Source organism: Geospiza fortis, unplaced genomic scaffold, assembly GCF_000277835.1.
Source record: "Geospiza fortis unplaced genomic scaffold, GeoFor_1.0 scaffold206, whole genome shotgun sequence".
NCBI lineage: Eukaryota > Metazoa > Chordata > Aves > Passeriformes > Thraupidae > Geospiza > Geospiza fortis.
Genome location: NW_005054311.1, coordinates 7364899 through 7391143, shown reverse-complemented (window position 1 = coordinate 7391143; position 26245 = coordinate 7364899). Strand labels below are relative to the sequence as shown.

The following is a 26245-nucleotide window of genomic DNA, read 5'->3' as shown; positions in this document are numbered from 1 at the left end:
AATTTTCTGCTACAGCTAAAAATATTTTGACTCCAAAATTCTATCACACCTTGAACTATCTCCACTTGGAAGAAGGCAGCCTCCAAACTTACCTCCCTCACACTCAATGCACACGGAACCCTCATATCACAGGGGTGATATGCCAGACACCCTAGGAGAGCCTCATGATTTGCTGGCAGTTGTCTTCTCCCCAGAGCCTGCAACTCTGGGCTTTGCCCTTCTAGCTGGGATTTTTTTGTTGTTGTTGCTGTTTAGGGTTTTTTGGTTTTGTTTTTGTTTTTTCCTTTTGGGAGCAGATTAGCTTGTTCAGTACCTAGTGAAAACTACTTGATCTACAAAAAATATTCCTGTGCGGCTTGTAGCAAATCCTGAATGCAAAGGTTTTTAACAAGCTTGCCTTTGTCTTTTTTTTTCCTTCTTTACTTCCTTGGTTTTAAAAATTTGTCTAGACTCCAACTCCCAATGTTTTAATGGACTACAGTCCCCAGAACAATTTTTTTCAGAAACTGAGCATTATATACCATATTGGTCAACATGTTTGAGGTTGGAGAATGGTACTCATACGAGGAAAAGATAAAACCCCCAAAACTTAAAGAACACAGTGCTGTATTAGATACTTAAACACAGTGAAAAAAGTAATCTAAAAGCTGAAGAGCATCAGCATGATTTTGTTTATGCATCATTTACCATATCTATGGCTGCATCTGAAATCAAAACCAGATGAGTGAATGAATGTAATTCTGCAATTCATAAAAGGAAGTGGTTGCCTCAATACTATTGATCACTTCTCATTGTAACACAACCAGATATGCCACCATTATTACCAGATCACAGGCAAGATTATCTTATATTTTCTCCACTATGAAAGCAAGCTACTGAAGAGGTGCCCCTACTATTTTGTTCCCAAAATTCCATGGGGAAAAAAAAACACCCTAGCAAACCTGGGCGAACACCCCAACCAGCACTGCAGTACCTGTCAGGCCTTTAGTGAGAGCAGCTTGACTTTTAGATGAAATATAAGTGTAACAAACTTACCAAATGAAAGAAAACAACAAACCCTTACTCATACTGTGAATTCCATTTTGTCTAAAATGCAAAAATAACAAAAAGATTTGTTGATGGTGAAATAAAAAGGCCTGTTTTGTTTCAGAAGGAGCTTTCAAATAATCACAGAATCCCTAGAGTTGGAAAGAATATCATCAAGTTCCTCTAATCCAAGGCTCCTGCTCAAGTAGAGCCATCTGGGGCAAGTCACCCTTGCAGTGTGTCCAGCCTGGTTTTGAGTACATCCATAGATGGGAACCAGAATGTCTCTAGGCTACTCACTCCAGTATTTGACCACCCTCACTGGGGAAATGCAACAGTTAAGAACTCTCTTTGGTTAAGAGCCCACAAAATCAGGTGGGCCTAGAAGGTCTCATCCTTCTTCACACAGATTTTGATGTATGGGATTTTGCTCCTATCCTCTTTCATAAAATAGTCTCCAGGAAAGACTTGGGGCTGACACAAGTGCAGAAGTAGTGCAGTGCTCCACAGGATGTCCAAAGCATCTTTCACTAACCAAGGATATCCAGCTCTTTGCTTACTGAACACCATCCCCTTCTAACAACCTGGGAGAGCACCTTGTCTCTTTCCTGAGAAAAGATACTTAAGAAAAGTGCGTCTCAAGTTTCTGAAAATACTGGCTCTCCTTGACAGCACCAAAACACTGAACATTGTGGTAGAAGAGACTCAAACTTGCAACCAGGAACCAAAGGCATAAAAAAGAAATCAAATTACTTCACTGTTTCCTTTGTGAAAACAGTCCTATTTCACTGCCAACTTTGAAAGATTTATGGAATAGAAGCAAAAAGAGGAAGGAGGAAACACTAAAGGTGACATTTTTAGAAACAGGTAAGGTGTACATAAATCCTTCAGATACTGTATGGGATTATGTTAACTCTGAGAAACAAATAGTTGCTCTGTGCATTCACAGAGCAACAGGAAAGAGAGCATTCTGATCCCCCCATACTGGAGAAAGGTATTTTGTTGAGAAAACACTTCATTACTGTCCAGAAGAGACAAAGCAAAACAAATTAGAAAGTTCAACTGCTCCACAGGCTGAATGACTGAAGGCAGGACACCTAAAAATGTGCGTGAGTCATGGTACCAAACAACAGCCCTGCTTAAAATTAGCAGCACACATTCAATCTGTATCTCAGACTATCATCAATTTCAGAACATTATCACTTAAACACTATTAAGTAGAAAACATCTACAATATTGCTTTCTTGAATGAAAAACCACACAACTAAAACTTTCTGTTTTGCTCTTCTTTCTGAATTCAGGACTACAACTTCATAAATACGGTCAAATTGGCATGTCACTACAACATGATTTCACACCTCAAAGTGGTTTCTGGTGAGCTGAACAATAAAAAGAGCTAATGCAGAAAGACAGCTAATGCACCGGTTTCAAATAAAATCTGGTGGCTCAAATCCCTTTTAGAACTCACAGACAAATTAAGTTTTCAGCTCTTATGATGTTAAGTACTGAATTCAGAGTGAAGTTTCTAAGCCCAGCATATTTTGGTTAACTAATCAGGAATTATTCAAAATAATGACTAATGCCAACTTAATATTGCTTGAAAGTTCAAATCTTATTCAATGCAAGTGCTTCTTAATTAATAGTGGCACTTATTCTCCAGGAAAACTCTTTATAATTAGTATTTTTACAATAAATTTGTTTTTGAAAGCCAAAATATATTGCTGATCCTAATATTAGTGCTTAAGAATTCCCACCAAGGTTTCTACCAATCTTTTGCTTGAGTATGACTTTGCATACTACGTGTCCAAACATTTAACTTTTACAGCAGCTTCCTTCAAAATATTATCTGATGGCTGTAGAAAAATGTTGGTTGTTTGACAGCTTTTATATTTTTCATTCTTTTGTCAACTCAAATCACGACAGGATTTAGCCATCTGTGGAAAAGGGATGGAGAGCACTCAGAGTCTGTATGCTGTCATTTAGAATTAGGGTTGATGTATTACCTCTGTCACAGCCCAGTGGTGTAAAAACTGGTCCAGATCAGTTAGGTAAAGACGGATAGGTGAAAGCTGTGTCTGGCTAATGTGTGGTTTTCCTCTAATGCCCTGGAGACTAGTCAGCTCCTCTCTTGAAAACCCTGGGGAAGAAGAAGCAGTACAACAGTATCACAAAACAAGCCAAACAGTGTTCTACTTCAACAGCATCACTGACAAACACTGTCTTTTACACTATGTCAACATAACAATTTTTTTCTTAAAAGCTCTTGCTTGGTTTAATAAACTAAGTATATTAAAGTAAAAATTTTGACAGAGAATAAAAATATTTTTAAAACTCATTAGTACTATAATGTGATATAAAAAGCACCTTAAGAGGCCTGTGTTATGCTAGTTTCAATATATGTATCTCCAAAAAAATGACAAAAATTGACATAATGCAAACTACTTCATGTATTCCAAATTACTTAGTAATAAATAATATAACTTCAGGGATTAAAAAAAAATACCATTTGGCTTATTATTTCTAGATAGATATTAGATATCTTAGTAAAACAGGATGACCACTCCACAAGAGTTACTTGGGCTTTGCTTTCATTTTCTCTGCTATCAGTTCAGCACTCTTTTTACCATTTTAGCAACAAAAAGGTAATTTTTGAAAACAAAGTATCTGAACATTATAAAAAACTGAGGTGATAAAGAAAACACACTATTTTTTACCACAGCACAAGTTAGCAGGAGTTACTTCTCAGCAGTATTACGCCATTTTAAGCACTGTAACTTCCCAAAGTTGCATCACCACAGAATGCAACTATTTTTATAGCTGAGTAAGAATAGAGTAGCAGAAGTAGCTCTGCTCACACGCTGACCTTGGCCAGCTCACTTGAACGTACTTTGATTACTTTATTCTGATGGAATGTTTTTAAGAGCGTAAGCACGTTCACAGGAAATCCCAGAGGCACTCATTTATATTGTTATGAGCCAATAAAAGGCATTTACCTCAAGCTAGGAAAAAAAATCTTGTTTATATGTCATATGCTAAATTTAGGTTTTCCTCATATTTTCCTGAAAAAGTTGCTAGAATGAAGGAAAAGTATGCAAATATTCAGCCCAAATGGAAAAGTGTAAAAGCAGAGTGTCAAAAATCAGATCAAGAAAATAAAATCTCATATCAAAAATATATAACAAGATTAGAATTACTTTCAGGAAGTACTTACTAAACCATTTACTCTAAATTAAATTCAGTAATTGACTATCAAAACAAATTTCATTTTGTTAATTCTGAATTATTACATTTATATGGATTACCTATAAGGGTTGAAAACAAGAAGCTGAAATAGTCCACATCATTCACTGAATTATCCTGCACTTGGCACTTCCAGCCTGCAAAGGATGATCTACACAAAACCAATAGCAGACAGTTTATTAAAACCATAAAATTAAGAATTCATAACCTACCTGCACAATACAATCAATTAGTATGCCTATATTGTTACAGTTTTAGCATTCCTGTTACTAATTGTTTGTTAGAATAGCCTTTTAAATAGCTTCAAAACCAGAAGTGGCTCTTTTAAAGACAAGACATACTGAACTTTGTATCCCTGCATGGCTTTAGGTTGCCAAGATGACTAAGTGAGATACCAACTTTTCATTAATACTGGTATAATCTTCAGTACAGTGATGACACTGTAAATTAAACTAATTTTATTTCCCTAACTTGGTAAAAATCTTTATATTACAAATGCTGGGCTACATTTTTCATCATATCCACTTCTTTTTATACACAAACAACAAACCTCACTGGATGCAGTCTCAGCATCTCTTTCAGAACTGCTGAAGCTATTAAACACAGCTTAGTTAAAAAGTTGGTTGGAGATTTAGAACACAAAAAGGAGCAATACGCAAAACCCGTTATCAAAGCTGTCTGACACTTTCCATCTCAAGGGCAATCTGGAACAAGTGGATCACCAGCCTACTTTGGTGGCCTAAGTTAGAAGGCAGTGCTTGTGGAAACTTGGAGCAAACAGACACCAGTGACCACCTAATGGCAGAGTCTGGCCCATGTGTCAGTGCTGAACCAGGAGAAAGCCAGGAGCTGGGAACAAGGACATCTCACACATGTTTTCCTCACAAGGCTGCAGCTCAAACCCATATCACATTATGCAAAAATGCATATTATTCAAATTGCCTTGTATGCTGCTTTTGGCACTGGCACTGCAGACTATGGATCTTTGCTGTAAGAGATTGCTGCTTTCCACCCTTACAATCTTGTGAAATTTCAGAGCTTCTGAATGCAATTTTCCAAGCCAACTATCTGCCTAAGATCACTTTTTTTCCTAATTTCTCTGTGCCAACAGCCAAAATGGCTTAGCTCATGGGTAACAAAATTCTGGAAAGCTTGTTACGCAGGAATTTTTTACAGCTCCGCGCTTTGGGAGCAAAAATATCAAATTTGGAATACTTTTGTGCCAGGCATATACATTTTGCCACCCACAAAAATCCATCCATAATATTTCAGCATGCACAAAAATGACAGCTAGAATATGCACGTGTCTGGAGTTGATCAAAAAGAAAGGAGAAAAACCCTGGAGTTTCAGAATTTCTTTAAATTAAAGAAAAAATTCAGGATTCCATCAGACTACTGTGTAGAATACAGTTAATTTTAGGGAGACAAAAATCATAGGTGAGAGAGCACCAAGGTTTTATTAAATAAAGCTCCCCCTTCACACTGAATTCTTACTGCCTGGCAGTAGGGATCTGCCATATTCCAGGTGAGGCAGTGACTCTGCAGCGCAGGCAGCTCTGCACGCTCCCCTCTGGCTCCTAGCACGCCTTTGGTCCTGCCCTGAGGCCTGGCTCACTACTTCCTTTTCTTAACCCACAGTTTCTCCATCTCTCCCCAGACCTAAGGCTGCTGCTACTTGGCTGCCAAGTTCTCCTAGGACAAATCCCTTGGCCATGGCCAATGGTCTCCAAGGAGAACGGTGAATTTTTTATATCCCTCCAAGGAGGTCCCAGTCCCATTCATTACAGCATGCAAGAGACTTCACACATACTCAACTAAATCAGCAAGAGCTCTTGCCATTACTTCCCTACATAAGGTGGATATTCACACAGGAATCAAGTTGGATATTCACACAGATCCATACACCAGAAGATAAAGTCAATGTCCTGTTCAGCACAGCAGAAGGATCTCCCTAAATGTGATGCAGAAAGACCATGATTCTGACTTGAGGTCACTCTCTTTTACCAAAATAAGCATTGAGGAGCATGGAGAGAGATTCAAGGGAGTTTAGGACTTGCTAGACTAGACACAGAAATTCAAACTGTGATGCAACCACTGAGCAAAAAGGTGGGAATGCAAGAGGCTGGGAGAGATAACAGATGAGAAGCTGCAAAGGCAATCAGACAAATATGAAAATAAATAAATCTTGGGTAAGAAAAGAGAAAGAAAGAAAGAAAATGTAATAAGCCCCAATTCAGGAAGTAGGGACTTGCATTATAAATCTTGTTAGAATCTGGTTTAAAAGAATCAAATAAAAAAATATTTTTCCATATTGGAAAAATTCCATTTCCATATGCAACAGTTAGCAGATGCTTTGAATTCCTTACAATAGGACTAGCGCACACAAGAATTTTACATAACCTCCAGAAGAGACTGGACAAAAACTCAAGATTCACTGCAGGTTAGTAAGCAGAAACTGCGATTGGTTCAGGAGATGCAGGGACAGGAAAAATAATTCCAAAGCTTACTGCTAAACATCTGGAAATCAAACACTTCATCAGTTTTGTTTTCCCACGCATCTACAAACACACAAACAGGACAAGCATGTTAAGCATCCTAAGAGAAAGGCTAAGGGCCACTGAAACAGACATAAGAGGAAGCAGAGAATCCCTGCAGTTCAGCCCTGGGAACATTGAGGCAGCATAAGGAACAAACCCTTGACAGAGCTATTAAATGGTTTAAGATTCATCTCCACAAGCAGAGCTTTACTGAGTCACACACATACAAAATCAAGATCCCCAAATTCAGCTGCAGCTTGCTTTTTTAGAAAGTGAAAGCTATTACATGCACAGAAGCAGCCTCAGTGTTAAAAGAGCAATAAGGTTAAAAATAATCTAGCATTAAATTTAAAAAGTGACAGAGAAGGTTGCCTCTGATCTTCAACTTGGCCTGTCTGGTCATACACCTTAGAGTATGATAATATTATGTGTCATATTTTCTCTGAAAAAAAAATGAAGATCTATGTCTCATTCAAATCATGGATGAATGGATCAATCAGGATTATACCATGCAGGATAACATAGGATAACCTGTCCCTGCCCTATTTATTGCATTATCTATAACGAGCACAGTGTATGAGGCATAATTAAAAATGTAGAAGAAAGCATCAGCTCACAAATTCAGGTAGGTTATACTAGACGCAAGATAAATACTTCTTGAAATTGTAGAACAAAAGTCAGTGGTAACACATTTCTTCAAGCATCATCAGATTAATTTTTTTTAACTTTCAGGACAGAATAAGTTCACATAATTCATACTGGAAGCTTCTCTCATCCCCCTTTTTCAGCTAGTTATCCACAGTCCTGCAATAGCTCAACAGTGATTAAAAGATTAAAATGTCACTAACAGCTGTGGAGAGATACAGTTTCAAGCATTTCTAAGAGTAGCACCCATCTGATCTCTACTTGAATTTACAGTGAATTTGAGGTCAGTTTTTTGTTTTCAAGACAGAAGATGCTCTGTAAAATCACAGCCCAAATGTTTCAAACTGAATTCCTAAAGTTATCAGGTACTTCTACGTACTTCTGCCTACACCTTTTCCTTCCCTCAGTTCCTCATGTTTAAACTGGGAAAAACATCACCTTCCCATCTCCTGCAGCTGTGAAAATTACTTGAGCACAACAAAAAACTTCCCTGGGTGGGGGCAGGGGGAGGGAATCCCTTTGTTTTCCAAGTGGGACCTAATACAATAGAGAAAACATGGAGCCTCCTATTGAAACAGGGCCAAACTGTAACATGAAGTAAATGCTCCTTCAGTGCTCATGATGTACTCCATACAGAAAGCAGGATGGGAAAAAAAAATAGGAAATCATGTAATTGAAACACCACATGAGAATCTCACAATAAATTAAGACCAAAACCAATGTCTTTCTAATACTACAAACACAAACAGAGCAGCATTACAGCATAGAAGTTTGTTCAAATACAAGTCTAACCAGCTGTCAGCACCTCAATTACCTTAGAGCCCAACTGCCTATAATGTAGACACTTGTTAAAGCTGCTCAATTTTGAGATTCACATTAGAGGAAATAAAAAATAAGGTAAGAAGACAGATTCTAGAACAGATGTTGATGTACTACAAGTACATTAAAATTATTTTTTAAATCTCAGTTTAATATATTAAGACTACCATGAATAACTGGGGACTGTATGCACTTTTAAAATGTGTTTTTAAGATGCTTGTAAATTACATGTCAGACATCTGACTAAAAAAATTATCTGCTTTATATGTGGAAGAGAGGTAATAAGCATATTATAACTTCTCTTTTTTGTATAAATTATTACTGACAATGGGAACCTGTTATCAAACTACATATGAGTGAGACCTCTCCAGTCATGTAGTCCAAACCCACATTAACTATGATGAATTACATCTTGTAATTTCCATAAGGTCACCCACTCTCAGTGGGAACCTCTCTTTTGAGGTTTAGAATTGCACCTTTAGGTAACCTCCTCGGTACACCAAATGGTATTAAAAGAAAAGCTGAATCTAATTAACTTAAAAATTACTGCTTCTCTTGCCATTAGCAGAGCAAATATTTCTCAGTGAAAGCAAGTGTGCAGTGCATTTCTTTTATCACTTGCTGCAAACTTTTAATTCCAGATGGACTCCACTACTTTAGTTTATGCTGCTGTTGTTTTCAGTTTGGCTGTATCACACAGCTGCAAAATAACAACTGCAGTTTGTACACAAGTGGTTATTCCTCAACTGCAGACTACTACCTCTCAGTGCCTCCTGACCTGAACAAGCTAATTGATTTATGGTTCAGGTTTAAGGTGTTGATTTTGGCTCACACAGGCACAAGGAGTCTTTGGGTAATTTAGAGGTCTCTAGTAGAAGAACTCTGATGAACCTTGCTGCATTCATTTTAGAAATTATCCTTCCACTTGTCCTCTTATAAAACACACTGCACAAACTCCAGCACAGACAGCAATTCACCTGTCTAGTTCTTGCTAAGCAAGTTTTCCTTAGAATGTGGATTGGGGTTGGGTTTTGATTTTATGGTTATTAGCAATAAAATTGAAAAAAAAAAGTATGACCAATTTTAATCCTAAATTCAGTCTCCAAGTATTTTTAAAGTAAAATATAGAAAAGCAAATGCAAGATTCACAGTTCTTCTGAGGCATTAATACTTCACCCTTTTGTTCATAAATCTGAAGGTTGTAACACTCAAGAAGTGCAAGGTCAAGGGTTTGTGTTTTCTGTTCAAGGAAAATAAAATCCAATTCCTTCACTTTCCAGGAAAATGCTCTCAGCACCATCAATGGGAATACGTAGTGCAGAGCATTCCCAAAGCTTTACAGAATTATTTGAACATTGGCAAGACAACAGCCCGAGATACACAACTTGTACTGTACTAAGCGATTCCATTTTAAATTTATTTTATCAACCACTGATGAAAGATTTAAACCAAGCCCTCCCACAACTGTTTTTTTAATTCTAGGTTATAAAATAATTGTAAAAGGCGTTTCCCCTCTATTTTTTTCACTGATGCTTCTGTTCCACACAGAACATTTAAACAGTCACAGGCACAGTCAGTAGCTGATTCACTCATTCCCTGAAAAAAACTAACTCCATTCTAGGCCTCAACTCTTTGAAAATTTAATAAAATTTTAAAAAATTATTAAGTACAAATGCTCCAAATAGTTCAATGACTAAGTCACTAAGTTAGAAAATAGGAAATCAATCTCCCCTTCAGATGAAGACAGTGAACACAGACTTTCTGCAACCTCAGCAAGTGCTTTAACCACCAAGATACTATTATTAATTTATTATTAAATTGTCCTTCAAACACATCAGGAGCAGAAAACTTCCTGAGATTCTGTATAGCCAGCAGACAAGCACTGCATGAGGATGGCAATCAATCATGAAAATGCTCTAGGACAGTGGCTAAAGGAACTCTGCCAATCTCTGATCCCCAGAGAGGAAACTGCTCTGGTTCCCATCCCAGAACAACTCCTCAAGATAACCTGTTGTAACTTCAAGCAGCTGCACAAAATATTATGGAACCCCAAGAACCAGAAAGGAATTACCAGGATGAGATGGCATTCACCATGGAAAAGAACTCCAGGGGAATGCAAGAATGAACTGAACTAGCAGCCGTGAGCAATCTGATACCTGAGAACTTCCCTGACACCTGCAAGAGTATGGAGCGACAAATGTTGGGATGTTTTCGAGGTTTTTTAGTTGTTTTTTTTTGGTGGGGGTATTTTGGTCAACACCTGTGTCACGCTTGGGAACAGACCAAATGGTTTCTGAAAAAATTTTTTCTACGATGCGTCTCCTAGAAATCTTGTTAATGGTAGCTGCACGTGAATATGAAAGACCCTGTAACACTTACGAAAAAAAATCCAGAAATCTAGGCAGCCTCAGGGTAGGAACAAAGGTCCTTATACCAAGAGGCAATTGGTTTAAAGGCAGGAGATGGTAGGTAGGAGTGATCAGTTCATACAACAGAAGACAGACATCACTGGACACCACTAGTGACTACTAAGGTACAACCCAGAAAGAGATGACAAAAGTCCACAAGCCTTCACATTATTTGTATAGAAAAGTACTTAAAACTCTAAGTTAATAAAGTCTACCCAGCCTTTTTTGTCTCTTGACAAAGCAATTTGGTCACTTTATCTACCCAACAGTGGAAATGACACACCAGCACCTCCCATGTTTTGTTGTTCTGCAACTCATCAGGATACAGCAGAGCAGCCCTTTTGGCACATCCAAGAGTTCAGTTAAGGCCTTGGAAATATGAGAAGTGAAGTGCTTCTTCCTCAGTAGCCAAAATAATCACACTGCAACCAAGGATCATAAAGAATTGTTTCCACTGCATGAAACAGCTCTGAGTTTTCCTTCACAACCCAGGGCCACAGATACGTAGAACAGCACTCCTCTACCCTTGTGAATCTTCCATTGTGATCAATCAGAAATTGCATTGAGAAAAAGTCTTTGCTGATACACAGAGAAGTGTAGAGAAAAGGCTTCCTTGTTTCTTTTGGCTTCCAATTTTTATGACCTGTGCTACCTATGACCTCTCAACACAACAAGTTTAACATCAGCCCAGAGTTTATCTATCAACACAGAACTATTCAGCTACTGATCAGTACCCATCAGAAGCGGGAAACTTCCACACGGATACTACATCATCCTTCCCTTAGCTCTAGGGGACCCACTCAAATCCTCCAGCATAGTGCCCAGTGTTCACTGTCTGAGCCCAGAAACATAGCTCTGCTGATAAAACCACATTGGGACAACACTGTACATGTGTGTCTCCTAGCCAGCCTCACAGGACTGTTATGAACTCTGCGTGTCTTACAGCCAGCCAGCTGTGTAATGACAGCTGCATTGTCTGACTGCCATTTAAAGTAGCGCTTACATGTTAAAACATCTGTCAAATATGAGGCAACGGATCACTTATGGAATTACCTATGAGCATGGAAAGTATGTTACAAAATATCCCAAACACTTCCATATTATCATTGTCAGAAACTGTGTGTATAAACAACAAAACACACTGAAAAGAGCAAAATTACATGCAAGTACCACATCAGGGCTACTGCACCTTTATGGAAGAAAAATATACAACATTTTCTCCCAGTGTAGGCATGTACTTGTACTTCTGTAAAACATGTTCTTTTAAAACATTAAAAAGCCCTGCGCCAATATTTATCTCAGCTTTGGCACAGTTTATTCCTGTTCAGCTTTAATGAAAAATAATTTCTGTCAGATTGAAATGCAACTGCAATAAAGTATAAACTCATGTCCCTGCATCAAATTAATCAAATCAGTTGTGAGTTCTACTGCTAACGAGGATCAGCACTCTCAGTTTTCATATCAGTTCTGAAAAAGACAGGAAACCATGCCTGTAAAAACTTATGTTGAAATTGCTAAAAAAAAAGAGAAGAAAAAACCAAAAAATTGAATCTTTGAATACTTCTCCAACCATATACCCATTTCATCATTCAGACCAACTTAGCTCTAGGTAGTACAGGGTCTGAATGTAAGCTCCAAGAACAAGTGAGGGGTTTTTATCTTCCTTTTCCTCCAACAGGTTACCATGTATAGCCACTGGTTTGTTAGTGTGAGTTTTTTGTTTTAACTTTCATTATCTCTTCTGAAGGATCAAGTCTTTCCATTTGAAAATGCGGCAAAATACAATAAACATCTGAAGGGAATTACCAGGGATTTGAGGAAAAATATGAAGCCTATTTTAAGAAAACAACAATTTAAGCTATGCATTGTTAAAAGTAAGCCTGTCAGCTGCTCATTTGCTCTGGAGCTGCAGAGGTTGTCTGAAGCAAAGCACTGCTTTCACATTATAAATGAGAGCACAAATCAGAAGAAACATTCACTAATGAGCCAACGGCATTTACTGACGGCGTCGATTGTAGTGCAGCAACATAATTCTTTTTCCCTTTGATTAGGAACCTCACACTACAACCAACCTGGGGAAAAATTTAGGGGCTATGTCCTTAAATACAAGCTTGGACTTCTCCCTCTTTCTAGTCCTAGACATTTACAAAACAGTGCGCAAGAAAAAGGAAATTTGCTGACCAGATGTGGATGAAGGAATGCAGTGTAACCCACCCCGGGGTCTGATTCTCAAGAACTACAGATCTTTTCTCATCTTTCAGCAAGGAAAACAGATCATTTTTTACCCTTCATCCTCAGTAGCACCCAACAGGGAAAAGCCAGCATTTTGAAAGCATAAATGTTTAGTTTATTCAATACTGCCTTAAGCACTTTTGTTAGTCTTTTAATACTTTCCTCCTTTACTTTTGTTTCTAAATTGAGGGGTGTAAACATACAGTCAGAAAAGGCACTTCAGTGAACACAGACCTTACTATTGTTGCATTTTTCCTAGCAACCCATTCATAACTACTATACCTCTCTATAAATGTATGATTTTTCACTTATTCTCCAAGATGTACTGAGCTGACTTTCCATTATACACCATTTGTATATAAAAATTGAGAGTTTCCTCTTTGTTTTGTGTTGTTTATTTAATATGCAGTTAGCTTATTTTGGCAAAACTTTCATTTTATTGATGTCTTTTTAAAATAAATACACAGTTCTGGAATATCTTCTACACTTTACTTACATGAGAATTACTGAATTCAGTTGCTCTATCAGTATTGCTAATCACAATAATGGGTTACAATATCCTCTCCAAGTTCTCTCCTGGTTGCAAACACTTTGGGGGAATGTGCTATTTTTCCTTTTCTTGACTACAATTATGCATTCAATAAGTCTTTAATCAAGTAGTGTAAAAGGTCTTCATTAGCTACATTTTGCATTCTCACTGTGCCTCCTCATGCTGTACTGGCAAAGGCTGAAGATAAAATAACTAGGAAGGCTAAATAAAGAAAAAGTAGCATTTAATTACAATGGAAACATCCATAAAGAACTCTACTGTAACCCTAAAACATCTTTGAGTAATGTCTCTGAAGATACAGAATTTTACACCTCACAGCAAACAAATGTTAAAATGTCCATGTCAGTTCTTTCTAAGAACCAGATTCCAGAGGATAGCAGGAACCAACAGGCTTGCCTGGGTGCTTGATGAGACACCAGCTGAGCTCCCTCATTATTGTCTGGAAAGCAGCAGAATATTTTAAAGGCACTACCTCTTAAGAGTTCATTTGCAGTTACATCAAGCAGAATGCACGTTACCCCCAGGGTTATCTCAAACCGATGAAAACTTGGAACTCCCACACAATTTATGCCAGAGAGCACTTAGCTTTCATTTATATGGTCCTCACCCTGCTCCTTTGCTACAGCAACAAAAACAACACTTGGCGAGACCCCAGCAGGGAAAGCTGTTCCAATGGATAAAAAGTTGTAAAACAACCATAACTATTATGCATAGTTAAGGCACATAAATAAATTGTATTTCAGTTTCCTTATTTGTACTTCAAGGAATGAGGGGAGGCAGCAAAATTTTCCCATAAAGTCAGCAATCTAGCTTCCTGATATATATATATTTGGTCACAATAGAATAACCTGCATTTTTTAATCCACAATTCACAGAACAGAACACAACACGTAACAGTAAGTATGTAGATTATGTTAATCATCTTAAACACAGCACAAAAGGGAAGGAAAAAAGATAATTCTGTTTGTAAGAGTATCTGACACTTAATCACCACAAAATCACTGAATGGCAACAAAAAACATTGAGCCTGACAAGTGGGTTTCTCTGCAACTGCACCAGTACAGAGTTTGATACAGCAGACCACTTTTTCAGGCAAACAAAGTAATCTACCTTATACAAGAAGGTACATTTACAATATTTAATACATTTCCACATTTGACAAAAATACTTGCCTCAAAGTCAGTCTTCCAAAAAGTGCTCAAAGCATAAGTTCATGCTTTACTGGCTATTTTGAAGTAGCCCTTCTGCCCTATTAATGCAGAAAGCAGGCACAGGGAGTTTACACCAATTTTTTTTCCAGTTCTACTTCTGATACTGCTAAAGTTCATTACCTTAGTCCATATCAGACCATCAATGATTTACATATTTCTTCACTTCGTGAAGAGAGCTGTCTACCTGTCCATATCCATGGCCTCAAGGAATTACCAGAACTCCACTGTCAAGCCAAAGCTATGACTGGAATTTCAAGCCAAAGATCCACTTATGCCAAATACTGTATATTCCAAAGCGACACTCAAACCATTTACCTTGAACTAGCAATGAACTACTATTTGCTTATTTAATAGTTATTCCAATAAATTATAACTGAAAAATAAATACTGAAGTTAATTCTTCTAGAAATGCAGCACACTGGATCAAGATGAATTGCTTATCTCAATATATCAAAACAGTACCACCTAAAAGATCACAAAAAAATCCATACAGTAGATTTGATGCAAAACACTTTCTAAAATACTACCCCAACCCTTCCATTTTTCTCCATTAATGTAAACTTATCAGAGGCTTAAATCAGAGGCAAAATCAGAGAACCCATCTCCTGTCAAGAAGCTGCTCTCTCTCATTTCTCAGGCAGAAGTGACAGACTGTTCACTCACATTGCTCCGCACCCTTCCTCACCTGTATGACTTATACCCAAAACCCTGGCATGCTTCCATCTCTCAGAACTCCACCTGCCTGGATTTATTGAAGCTACTTACATCTCAAATCCCATACAGTAGGCACAAGGCAGGCACTTGAGGAGAACAGCAGGGAAATTAAGCCACTACGAGACCTTCTGATCCTCAGTTTCACCTGAAACTCACCAGCTGTAGCCATCCCAGTGACCTCAACACCAGCAATGTCTGTTCACTGGCACAGAGATCATGACCAATTAGTGCAAACCTGGCCATGTTCATAGCATCATCCAAAATGGGGTGGCTGCATTTCAGCTCTCTTTTCAGAACAGTCCTTGGTCTATGCTAGCTTCAGTGAATGTAGACCGAAAGTGCTACAGAAACCATTCTAATGAGTTAACAGTATAGGTAACCAACCTCTCAGGGGCTCAGAAACCTTCCCAATCTATATGGAAATACTGCCAACATCATTTTGATTCTCAGCACACACAGCTCACTTAATGGGCTCCTACACACCACTTGGGTATTCACTTCACCATTGCAAAAATAAAAAGTGAAACTATTACATATTTTCAAAATTCCCTTATAATAAACAAACAAACAAAAAAAAGATCTGAAAGGTAATATACAATAATTATAACTTAATGTTACCACCTGATATCATCACAGCTTTGAACCATCTGGATACACTTACTGTTAGTTTTATAGTTTGCACACAAAACTGAACCATCTGGATACACTTACTGTTAGCTTTATAGTTTGCACACAAACCTACGAGTTCCTTCAGTTTCTAATGATTGTTCAAGGAATAACTGCAAGTTTTATGATGATCCATAGGTACTCTCAGTGAATCCACCTTAACATAGCTGGTCCCTGACAAATACACACAGCTCCATAAGAGCACTCTTGGATGCGTGTAAAAACAGCCATGCTCTGCCAGTCAAAATAGCACGGGAATAAAGGCTGTTGAAGAAATTAAGAACAAGTACCAAACCCTCGGACGCTCCTGAATCCATTCTATTTAAAGCCTGACTGACAAGTAGATTCCATAGGAGAAGAGAAACTCAGGGAGAGTCTCCGCTCAGCCCAGGGAACGGGACCGGAAGAGAAACAGCGCCATCTACTGACGGCAGCGGGGTACTCCGAAAGGACGGCTCCCTGTGGATTTGGGACAGCTTGTCCAAGTCACAATCTAAAAGTACAGAAAATGTCCCACAAACCAAGCTGTGGTACAGAAATACGGAATTATAAAAGTTTTTTTATAGCACCATTCATTTGACAAACTTAAAAGTTTAAATCTGATTATCACAAGAACTGTAAATGATGACCAGGAGTTACCCAGTCTCTCTACTTCCTTCAAGGCTTTACCCTCCGCCATCCATGCCCAACCTGGCTGCCTGATATTAAGTATCTCCAATGAAGTATATTTGTATCCCCTTGCTACACAACCCCTTCCAGTATGTATCTCTGCTTCCATAAAATTTTGCTAGCACTCACACCAAACACTCTCTTGTTTAATCCTGCTAAAACTGCACTCCCATTCCTTTTCAACAGTCTTGTACACAACTGACTCCGACTTCTTCCCAGCCTTATCTACCTAAAATGACCATTTGTCAGTCATTCCCCATAATCACAACTGACAGACTATCATTCTTTGCTTTTCTTGAGAATGCAGTCTATCCATGTCATTATCTAAAAACAAGCCACAAAACTGGATACAAAAGTTTGGCTTGGTCTTTCTGATAAAAGATATAAAATCGGTTCATTTATCCTGTGTGCAATTACAGGTTATGAAGCTCATAAAGCCCAGCTAAGGTTCATATCTAGAAAATCTACTATTGTCTCTTAGACTATACAACTTATTTTCCAATGAAAAAGAAGTATCAGACTCTTCTGTTCTTGAAAAGAACAGAAGTATTTACTTATCTCCCTATCTTTGCATCTTTAAGTAGACAAAGCAACTTTTTTTGGACAACTCCCTCAGCCAAAAACATTTCTATCATCTTGGTTTCCTAAGTCCTTAAGGCACCCTAGATGAGTCTTTTAGGATAAAATGCTTGCTGCCATGATCACTGGAAAAATAAAATAAACTTAAAAAATCAAGAAAAAAAAGTAAAAAAAAAGTAAAAGGAGTCTTCCATAAAATACATTTCACCTAAGCCAAAGGTAAAAAAGCTGTCATCTACAAGCACTTTGTAGCCTGTACAAGTTTTTAACTTGGATATATAAGTAAGAATGTATTTTCAATCCCTTCCATTCAGTTTGTCTATGAAAGAGTCATTTTAATCTTTCCAAGGACTTGTACTATTTTCAGACAGATTGTGCTTCTAAACAAAACTAATCAACTTCCTGTTCTTAATATCAATTCCTCTTAATAAAGTGAGAAGAGCCTTATCAAATAAAAACAATGCTCAGTCAAGAGCAATTCCTCTTTTTCAAGTTTCATCAAAACTTGCAAGCTTCCAGAAAGGAGGACTGTCAGGGATTATCAATATAAAAAAACTGCACCATTTTAAGTACATCAGTACATTTTTCTTTCAATTAGTGATTTCAGATAGACTTTTGGATCTTGGTTGATTATCTACAGTCTTTGAATCCAAAGTAAGTTTAAAACATGTTTCAAATGCCATAAATTAAAATCAAAATACTTCCTTTGCACCTCTGAAAACAAAGAACTTACTCCTCCTTCGCTCTCAGAATGTAACTTACTTTTGGTAAGAACACTGCCTTCTCTCTGCCATTTGCATCTTCTGCCAAAAGGATAAATGCCTACAACCCACCTGCACCATTACGGTAATTTTTAGAAAACAGAAACCCCATTATTACAAAAATCTCCCACAATGAAAATCCACTAGGATCTAACAACAAATTAAGCACCTGAGTGCTTATTAATGGCTTCAGTTCTTACAATGACTGTCTTTGAATTGGTTACACTTTGCCACTGAACTTCCAGTGTATGGCAGACAATTTCATTTATTTTTCATTTTTAAAAATAAAGTCTGATGCCCAACTTCCCAAAACTAGACAGAATTTCACTTTTACAGCAGTAATGGATTACAAATATAGGATATAAATTTCACCACTATTGCTTCTTATGTTAGTCACCTTATCCTTGTGTTACACAGCTAATACAAACAGGTCTATATTTGTGAGTACATTGTGTTGTGTCCTGTTTTAATTAAAAATGTTTCAGATCCAAAAAGCTTCAAGAATCACTTTAAGCATAACTCATATAAGCTTAATTCCTGCTTGCTTATCCAAGGTTCCACAATATTGACCAAAAATGTATTTTTCCCAGAAGCAGCAAAGCAAAACACCCTTTTGAAATCTCAGCAAGCCCTGCACTCACTTCAATGGAACAGCAGCTTTGCTCCCTGACTTCACAGGCAAACCTACCCTCTTTCAAGCCAGGACAAAAAAAACCAAAGAGCATTAATAATTTCAAACAAGGCACTTGCCTAGCAACTATAAATTGGCTATTTAGGTGTGGTAACTGGAGAAAAAGTGAGCTGAAAGAAAGCAGAACATGAGAAAGACTGATTGGTTGTTTTTCACTATCAGTTGTGTCAAGTTGAAGCATTCACATGGAAAAGCTGCAATTAGTGGCAGAACAAAGACCACTGGTGATGTTCTGGATAGAAGGTGCTCAATACCGTGCAGCCTTACAAATTTTGTAAGAGAGAGGCTAAAGCTGCTTTGCATCCTTACTGAAAGGACCTAGGTATTAAAAACACTAATTTCAAGATGAAAATTCTTGGCAGACTTCATTAATATATACAAAGACAGTAAAATAATATGGATAAATGAATATGGCACTTAAAAACATGGTTTAGTGGTGGAACTGGCAGCGCTGGATTAACAGTTGGACTTGGTCTTAAAGGTGTTTTCCAATCTAAACAGCAGAATGATTTTCTCAACAAGTATCGTAGAAAATTGGGCAGTGTAAAGACAGAGTCAGAGCAACAGGCCAAGCACACCATCAGTTCCTGCACATTATATAGATTTCCTGTGTGCAAACTGATCACCAGGTTCATGGCCCATGACTAACTGTTCCCACCCGGGGCTGGTTTTGGCCAGAGCCGAGCAGGGAGCGCGGTACCTCATGTGCAGGATGCCGATGAGGGTGGCGGCGAGGTCGGAGGACATCCTGCCCATGATGCAGCAGCGGCTGAGGCAGGCGAGCAGGCTGGCGGGCAGGCAGGGCAGGAAGTACACCAGCTGCACCAGGCGCCGCTGCGCCTCGGCCGGCAGCAGCACCAGCGTGCCCTCGAGTGGATCTGCGGCACACAATGCACGGTCAGCCCCGGCTGCACCCACCAACCACCCCAGCTACCCCAAGGACATGAGGACGTTATAACCATCATAACCAGGGGAAAAAATGGAGAAAAAAATAAAGTAATACTAGCCTAGAAAATAGGCTTGGAGAAGAATATCTTGCTCTCTACGACCACCTTAAAAGAGGTTGCTGCCAGGTGAGGGTAAGTCACCCTCTTCTTCCAGGTAACAAGTGATGAGAGGAAATTGCCTTTAGTTGTACCAGGGGAGGTTTGGCTTGGGTATTAGAAAAAATTTATTCACTGAAAGGGTAGTCAGGCATTGGATCAAGCCGTCCAGGGAAGTGATGGTATTACCAACCCCTGAAGTGTTCAAAAAACATGTGGCATCTGGGGACGTGGTTTAGTGGTGGACTTGGCAGTGCTGGGTTACCAGTCAGACCTTAGAGGTATTTTTCAACCCAAATGATTCCATGATTCTCACTCAAAAACCAAAGTTTCCAGTCTATCATATTTAAGTCCTACTAACTTGAACAAAAGATCTCAATCTGTTTACCGTCTAGTAAATGACACACATAGTTCATTTTAACCTTTAAGAAACTGAACCAATCTGCAATCCTGTTCCCCATCTAGTCTTTAGGTTCACCTAGGAAACAACAGGATTTTTCACCTACTGCAACCTGCCTGCCAGGTGAGGGACAAAATTCCTCGTGCTGTAGTGTCAAAATCTTACCATATATTCGAGCAGCAGTGGCTTGTAAACTTTGCAACAATTCCTTGTTTGAACGAGAAGCAGCGGAATGAATGATATCAATGAGCTGATTGGAAAGCTCAGGGTTCCTCAAGCCAAGCAGAGCCAGTTGCTGAGGTAAGCCAGCCAACCAACGAGATAAAACTTTACTTCGACTCCTAAAGAAAGAGGCAAAAATCAGTTGCAGAAAAAAAGATAAAACAACAGAAACACACAAAAACTTCACTTCCCAGTCTCGACTAAGTTGGTTTTCTTTCTCTTTCTGGCACAAACTGAAACAACAGTATGGACAATCCTATCTTTCACAGGCTACAATTTCTATGCCACCCTGGCTTATCAAATCAAGTATCATTTAGAAACCAAAAGCATTTCAGCAGCTTATTACTAAAGTGATGATCACAAGAAAAAAAGTTGCCAAGTGCAAATCAAGAAGTTCAAAGTAGGTCTTTGAAGACGTCAACAAGAGTAGCATGATGATGATACAAATTATTTCACTCTTAAAAACCTGTCAACCAAGAACTTTTCAAGGAAATCAAGTACCCAAGACACAAGAGAGAAGGGTCTTGCATAGAGATGAGCTGCTCAACAGCAGGAAAAGCCTAGAGAACAGACCATTGAAGTGGGTGAGTTGGAGGTGGGGTCAGAGGTCTCAAATCACTTGACATGGAAATAGTGGCTGGGAATAAAAGATTTGATTAGTCTTCCACAGAAAGAAGCAGATGCTAGTATCAAATGAAGCTAGAAGGAGCCACGATTAAACAAGCAAAAATAAGTTGGGTCTTGACACAGCTGAGCTTTGTCACTCCCTGCCAGAGGATGCTGCAGTTGCTCTTTATTTAGACTGGGACAAGGAATGATGAGAAAAGCTCATGATACAAACACCCACTGAGTCTTACCAGTATATAAATGCATATGTGCACACTCACACACAGACACACACTACATATGCATATATACACACAGTGCACAGCACGTGTGCCGTGATTAGGGGTGAAGATAAACTAAAACATCAAGAAAAAACTTAATTCTGAACCATGTAATAAATGAGTCAATTTGGATTTTTTTCCACAAGGCAGCAACAGGCCAAAAGCTCCTACTTTATCCTTTGAATCAGACATACCTAAAAATAAATATATTTACAAAAAATTCTGAAAAATGCTCCAATGTGAATTCTGTTCTTCTTAGACCATTCTTGACAAGCTTCTGAGAAAGAAATAAATTAAAATAATGAGGAGAACAGTCAGAGGAGGGCTGAAGGAGCTGAAACATCAAACTGAATGGAACAATATGAATGTCCAGGAGCTACTTAACAGCCCATATTTTGAAGAAATTAAAAAATGCCACTTGTTCCCAAATGAAAGAAATGGAATAGTGTAGTACACAAATACTGTGTTGTCTTCAAATGTCTTGTCAGACATAAGTGCAGTCATACTTTTTTGCAAAGAAGTTTTGAAATTTCATTCGTCTGTTACTAAAAAGTGTCACAGATCCATGTATAAGACTGAGAGGAACAGCAGCAAAACTACTGCTATTTGTGATGTCTAAAGATAGAAAGTTAAAACTTTCCAGATGGTCATATGATCACATGAAACTGAATGAGATGCCCAAGACTTTCAGGTAAGTACAGAGAACAGTGGTTATGTAACCTCAGGGAAATTAATTAGTATGAAGATCTCTTTTTCACTCTGTGTGAAAAGAGGAGAAAACAGGGATATTCCCAAGTGTTTTTCCCTGTCTTTCATATTCTCTACACTTTTTATAATGTTCAGAGCATAGCACGAGATTATTTCTGGCTGTAGATCTAATTACATGTACTCAGGCATTACTACAACAGAAGATGTAACAAAGCAAAGAAGTTGTAGAAGGGAGTAATTTTCCCAAAACTTGACTGTGTTAGCAGATGCCATAACTTCTGAGAGACCTGAGGTTTGATTTTTTTAGTGGCAGAAACAGATCACATCCCCAGAAAGTCAATTGTGTCCTGGGCTCTATCAAAAGCAGTGTGGGCAGAAAGTCAAGGAGGGGATTCTGCTCCTCTAGTCTGCTCAGGTGAGATCCCACCTGGCGTCCTGCATCCAGCTCTGGGTCCCCAGAAATAAGAAGAACATGTAGCTATTGGAGCAAGTCCAAGGAGGCCATGAAGATCATCAGAGGTCTACAGCACCTCTCCTATGAAGACAGGCTGAGAGAGCTCCTGTTGCTCAGCCTGGAGAAGAGAAGGTCTTCCCAAAGCCTTAGAGATGCTTTACTGTACCTGGAAAGGACCTGCAGCTCCCAAATGAGCCAGGACTGACACATACACATCAACACAAGATTTGTGTTTAAGGTTTTCATGCCCTGGAACTAGATGACTGGCTGAAAAATACATTCTGGTAAAGATTTGGAGACAATCTGGACACACCTGATTAATGAAAAACTGTTGCAACAGCATTACATAGAGAGAATAATCTCCTCTTACTGACTACATCTGAAGCAAGTCAGGTATCTAAAAGCTGCCCATGATCTAATAGATCCCACGATGAATCAGGAGCCCAGAAGGACAAGAACACTTACTTAACCCAGCCTCTTTGGAACCACACCCCCAAAACAACAGAGGATTTTTCTTTAAGAAAGTAAGTCAGAAAGGCTACACAGCCACTATCAGAACACCAACAAAGGCACTAAGTGACAAGCTCATGACCTCAGGCTGAAGTGACAGAAATGCTCCATGGCTACAGTTGCATGATCTTGACACATCCACTGACAGCCACACAGTCAGTAACAATAAACCTGTAGCAGCGTACTTCAAGCTTAAATTTAAGTCATTAACATCTATCTAGTACCTATTCTAAGATAGACAACTAAGCTGGTACATCTCCATTTCACAGAGCACACAAACTTTCAAATTCCAGTGACACAGTGTCAAAACAGATTCAGAATGAAGTTTTATGACATCTACACATAAATTCAGTATTCTTACTCCCAAAATAAATACACTATTTTGAAATGAAAAACAATATGCCTTTTTTTTCTTACCTGATTCTTTGTGTCCTCAAATCTTCTTTTTGGTAAACTCTGCTAAAAAATTTCAAAAGCAATGTACGAACTGGAAAGAGCAGATTCCTTTGCTGGTACAGTGTATATACTGCTTTTATCAAGGGTTCCGTTGCTACTGGGAAAAAAAATTGCAAGAAATACTTTTTAATCTCCTGATTTTATACATGTGCACACACAGAGAGATGGCATCTTTATCTACAACTGTTTACACTGTAGTCCAGAGGGAAGTACCAAAATGTTTTGAAATAACTTCTGGACTGACTTCTAAACCATTGAAACAACATTTCTTGTGCAGCTTGTGAAAGAAACAGAAAAGAAACAAAGAAAAAAGAAACCCAACAAAACACAAAAGGAGAGAGACAACATGCAAGTGAAAACTTCTGAACCTTCTGAAGACAGGTTGCAAGGTAGCTGAAAAGCAATTCCTGCTTTTCACAGCTATCTTCCAATTCTTTTCCCCTAGTGCAGTAACTTCAGACTAATGTTCTCATTTACTTCTGCTCCCTAAAACCCCATAGTGCCTTCAGTTCTCTCTGCACTATTCCCTTCTCCCTGTCACATACTCACCACCTCTCCCTGTCTCTGAACCAGCTGGCTCCAAGTTACAATTGCTAATTAACCAGAAAATAAATACCTCAAGAGGCTGCTGGCAAGACACTGCAAGAACTGCTAACTCCCCTGCAACCTTTCCTGCCCTGAAGCTCTCATCAACCATGTGTTATCGCCAGACTTAACACAACATTTGAAAGCTTTACCTCTGTAACCAAATTGGCTAAAATTAGCCAGCAAACACAGAACTTACTGTAACAGACTGAAAAAGAGACCAAACTTTTCCTTTGGAAACTAGACTAAATCGCTGGATGAAAAAATTAACAAAGCATGGAAAAATACCTGAATTCAGAGAAGACAAGCCTGGAAAGAATAGGAAAGAACCTGAAAACTTAAGCAACACATGAAAGGTATGAGACCTGACTCACTTTGTCACAGAAGAGCTTGTGGTCCCAAGGAATTCAATCCAATTAAGGCATACTTAAGTAGCAGCAATCACTTCACTATCTTCATAAACCACAGACAGAAACATCTGTCTTTTCAACCAGGTACACAGATCAGTCTTAGTAAATTATGTGTGCAAAACCAGATAAAATATTGTGTTCCACACTGAAGAGAGCAACTTCCACCCACAGAGACAGACAAGAATGCTCCTTTCTAAAAATGATTGTGGATCCAGTCAGGAGCCAGGCCTGGTCTGTAAAACTCTTACTCAACTTCAAGTTATCATATAAGGATTCACACTACAAAGCACACTACAAAAATCCCCCGAAATGGCATGGTCACATGCCAGCATGAAGCAGGAGCCATTTAGAAGTTAAAATCTAACATATTTTTCAACAGAAAAATAAAATCCATTCTAATATTTCATGTAACTAAGATACATATTATTAAATTATTTTCAATGCATCAGGAGTATTAGCTTACTCAATTCACGTATTCCTCAGGTGAAGATTCACCTCGGACAGCATTTTTTAAACAGAACACTGTCTAATTCTTAAATGACTAACAATTACAACTTTATGTTGTTTTTAGCTAATTGATAAGCTGTTAACTGAAAAAATATAAAAATAAATAAGTATTCTAAGTGAGTAGAATTTTCACTTCCCTAAAACTCTGTGGCATTTTAAGTAAAACAGGTCCTACTATTTGAATTGCTTCATGTGAACTGAGAAGTTTAAAAATAGAAGCAATTTTAAAAGGAACTCTAAAAAAGTAATACTTTAAAAGTTCTTCAGCTGTGTTTTGGACTCATACAGATGTCCAAAACACAGCTGAAGAACTCATGAGGTTTTAAAATACTTCTGTTTTAACTGGCACATGTCAAGCTTCCTTCTGAAGTGACTGAGTGTGCTCTCTTTTGTTGCATGAAGAAAATTCATCAAAAACACAACTAGCAGGCAAGCTGCTGTTGAAGTCATAGCTGAGAAATGCAAGAAAGGAGCAGACCTCCTAATTACAGAGAGGTCCCAAGATTGATCTTAAGTGATGGAGATAAATCTTCAGATAACACAGCTACAAGCTCTTCTACACATTCACAGAAGAAAGGGGATATTTGCATTTCACCCCAGCATAAATCTCCACTCAAAACAGGCAATCCAGAAAAATGGAACCATGCTTGTACAAGATAATGTACAGGAGGTTCACTATGGTTTTAACTAATCTCTTTTTCATTAGCTCTTTTGGTTTTTCTATCTAAACTTCCCCTCTTTTGATTTTCCATTGTGCTCTAAGCTTTTTTTTTTTACTGCAATGGCTCATATTTCACTTTGCATTGTCTTCTAAATAACACATACCCTTCCAGGCTTTAATCTCAATGTCAAATTGTTTTCAACAAACCAAGAGTTATTTTTTTTTCTATGTATCATCTTTTGCAGTCCCATCTGACACAACACAGTTCAAAATTTCTAGAATGTTATCAAAAAACCAATCAAGGACAGAATGCTTTTCTTCCATAGAATCACATAATGATAAGAGTGGGAATGAATGACTGAGCTCATTTGAAAGAGGATCAGCTAGATCTGGCTGCTCACAACTATGTCCAGATGGCTTCTGAGTATTTCCAAGAATGGAGACTCCACTATCACTATGGGCAACCTGTGCCTTGGTCATCTTTACAGTGAAAAGGGTGCTCCCCATGTTCAGACAGCATCTCCCGTGTTTCAGTTTGTTTTCACTGCTTGTCCTATCACTGGACACCACTGAAAAGAGCCTGGCTCCCTCTTCTTTGCACCCCTCCTTCAAGTATTTACATACATTGATGAGACGCTTCCCAAATCTTCCCAT

The 26245-nt window shown here is 38.4% G+C and overlaps 1 protein-coding gene across 2 annotated transcripts in view; it reads right to left on the bottom strand.

The window, feature by feature from the left end:
• The window catches only part of TEX10 (testis expressed 10), a 54078-nt gene that overhangs the window by 13413 nt on the left and 14420 nt on the right, over positions 1-26245 (bottom strand). Inside the window, exons 7-11 of one of the 2 annotated variants that reach the window (XM_005419338.2) lie at positions 23390-23525; positions 20357-20532; positions 19449-19626; positions 4329-4417; positions 3030-3163 (exon numbers count right to left, since the gene is read on the bottom strand). In XM_005419338.2, the coding sequence (XP_005419395.1) occupies positions 3030-3163; positions 4329-4417; positions 19449-19626; positions 20357-20532; positions 23390-23525 (713 nt within the window). The remainder of the gene's footprint in view (positions 1-3029; positions 3164-4328; positions 4418-19448; positions 19627-20356; positions 20533-23389; positions 23526-26245) is intronic. The other variant, XM_014306351.1, reaches the window with a different exon arrangement.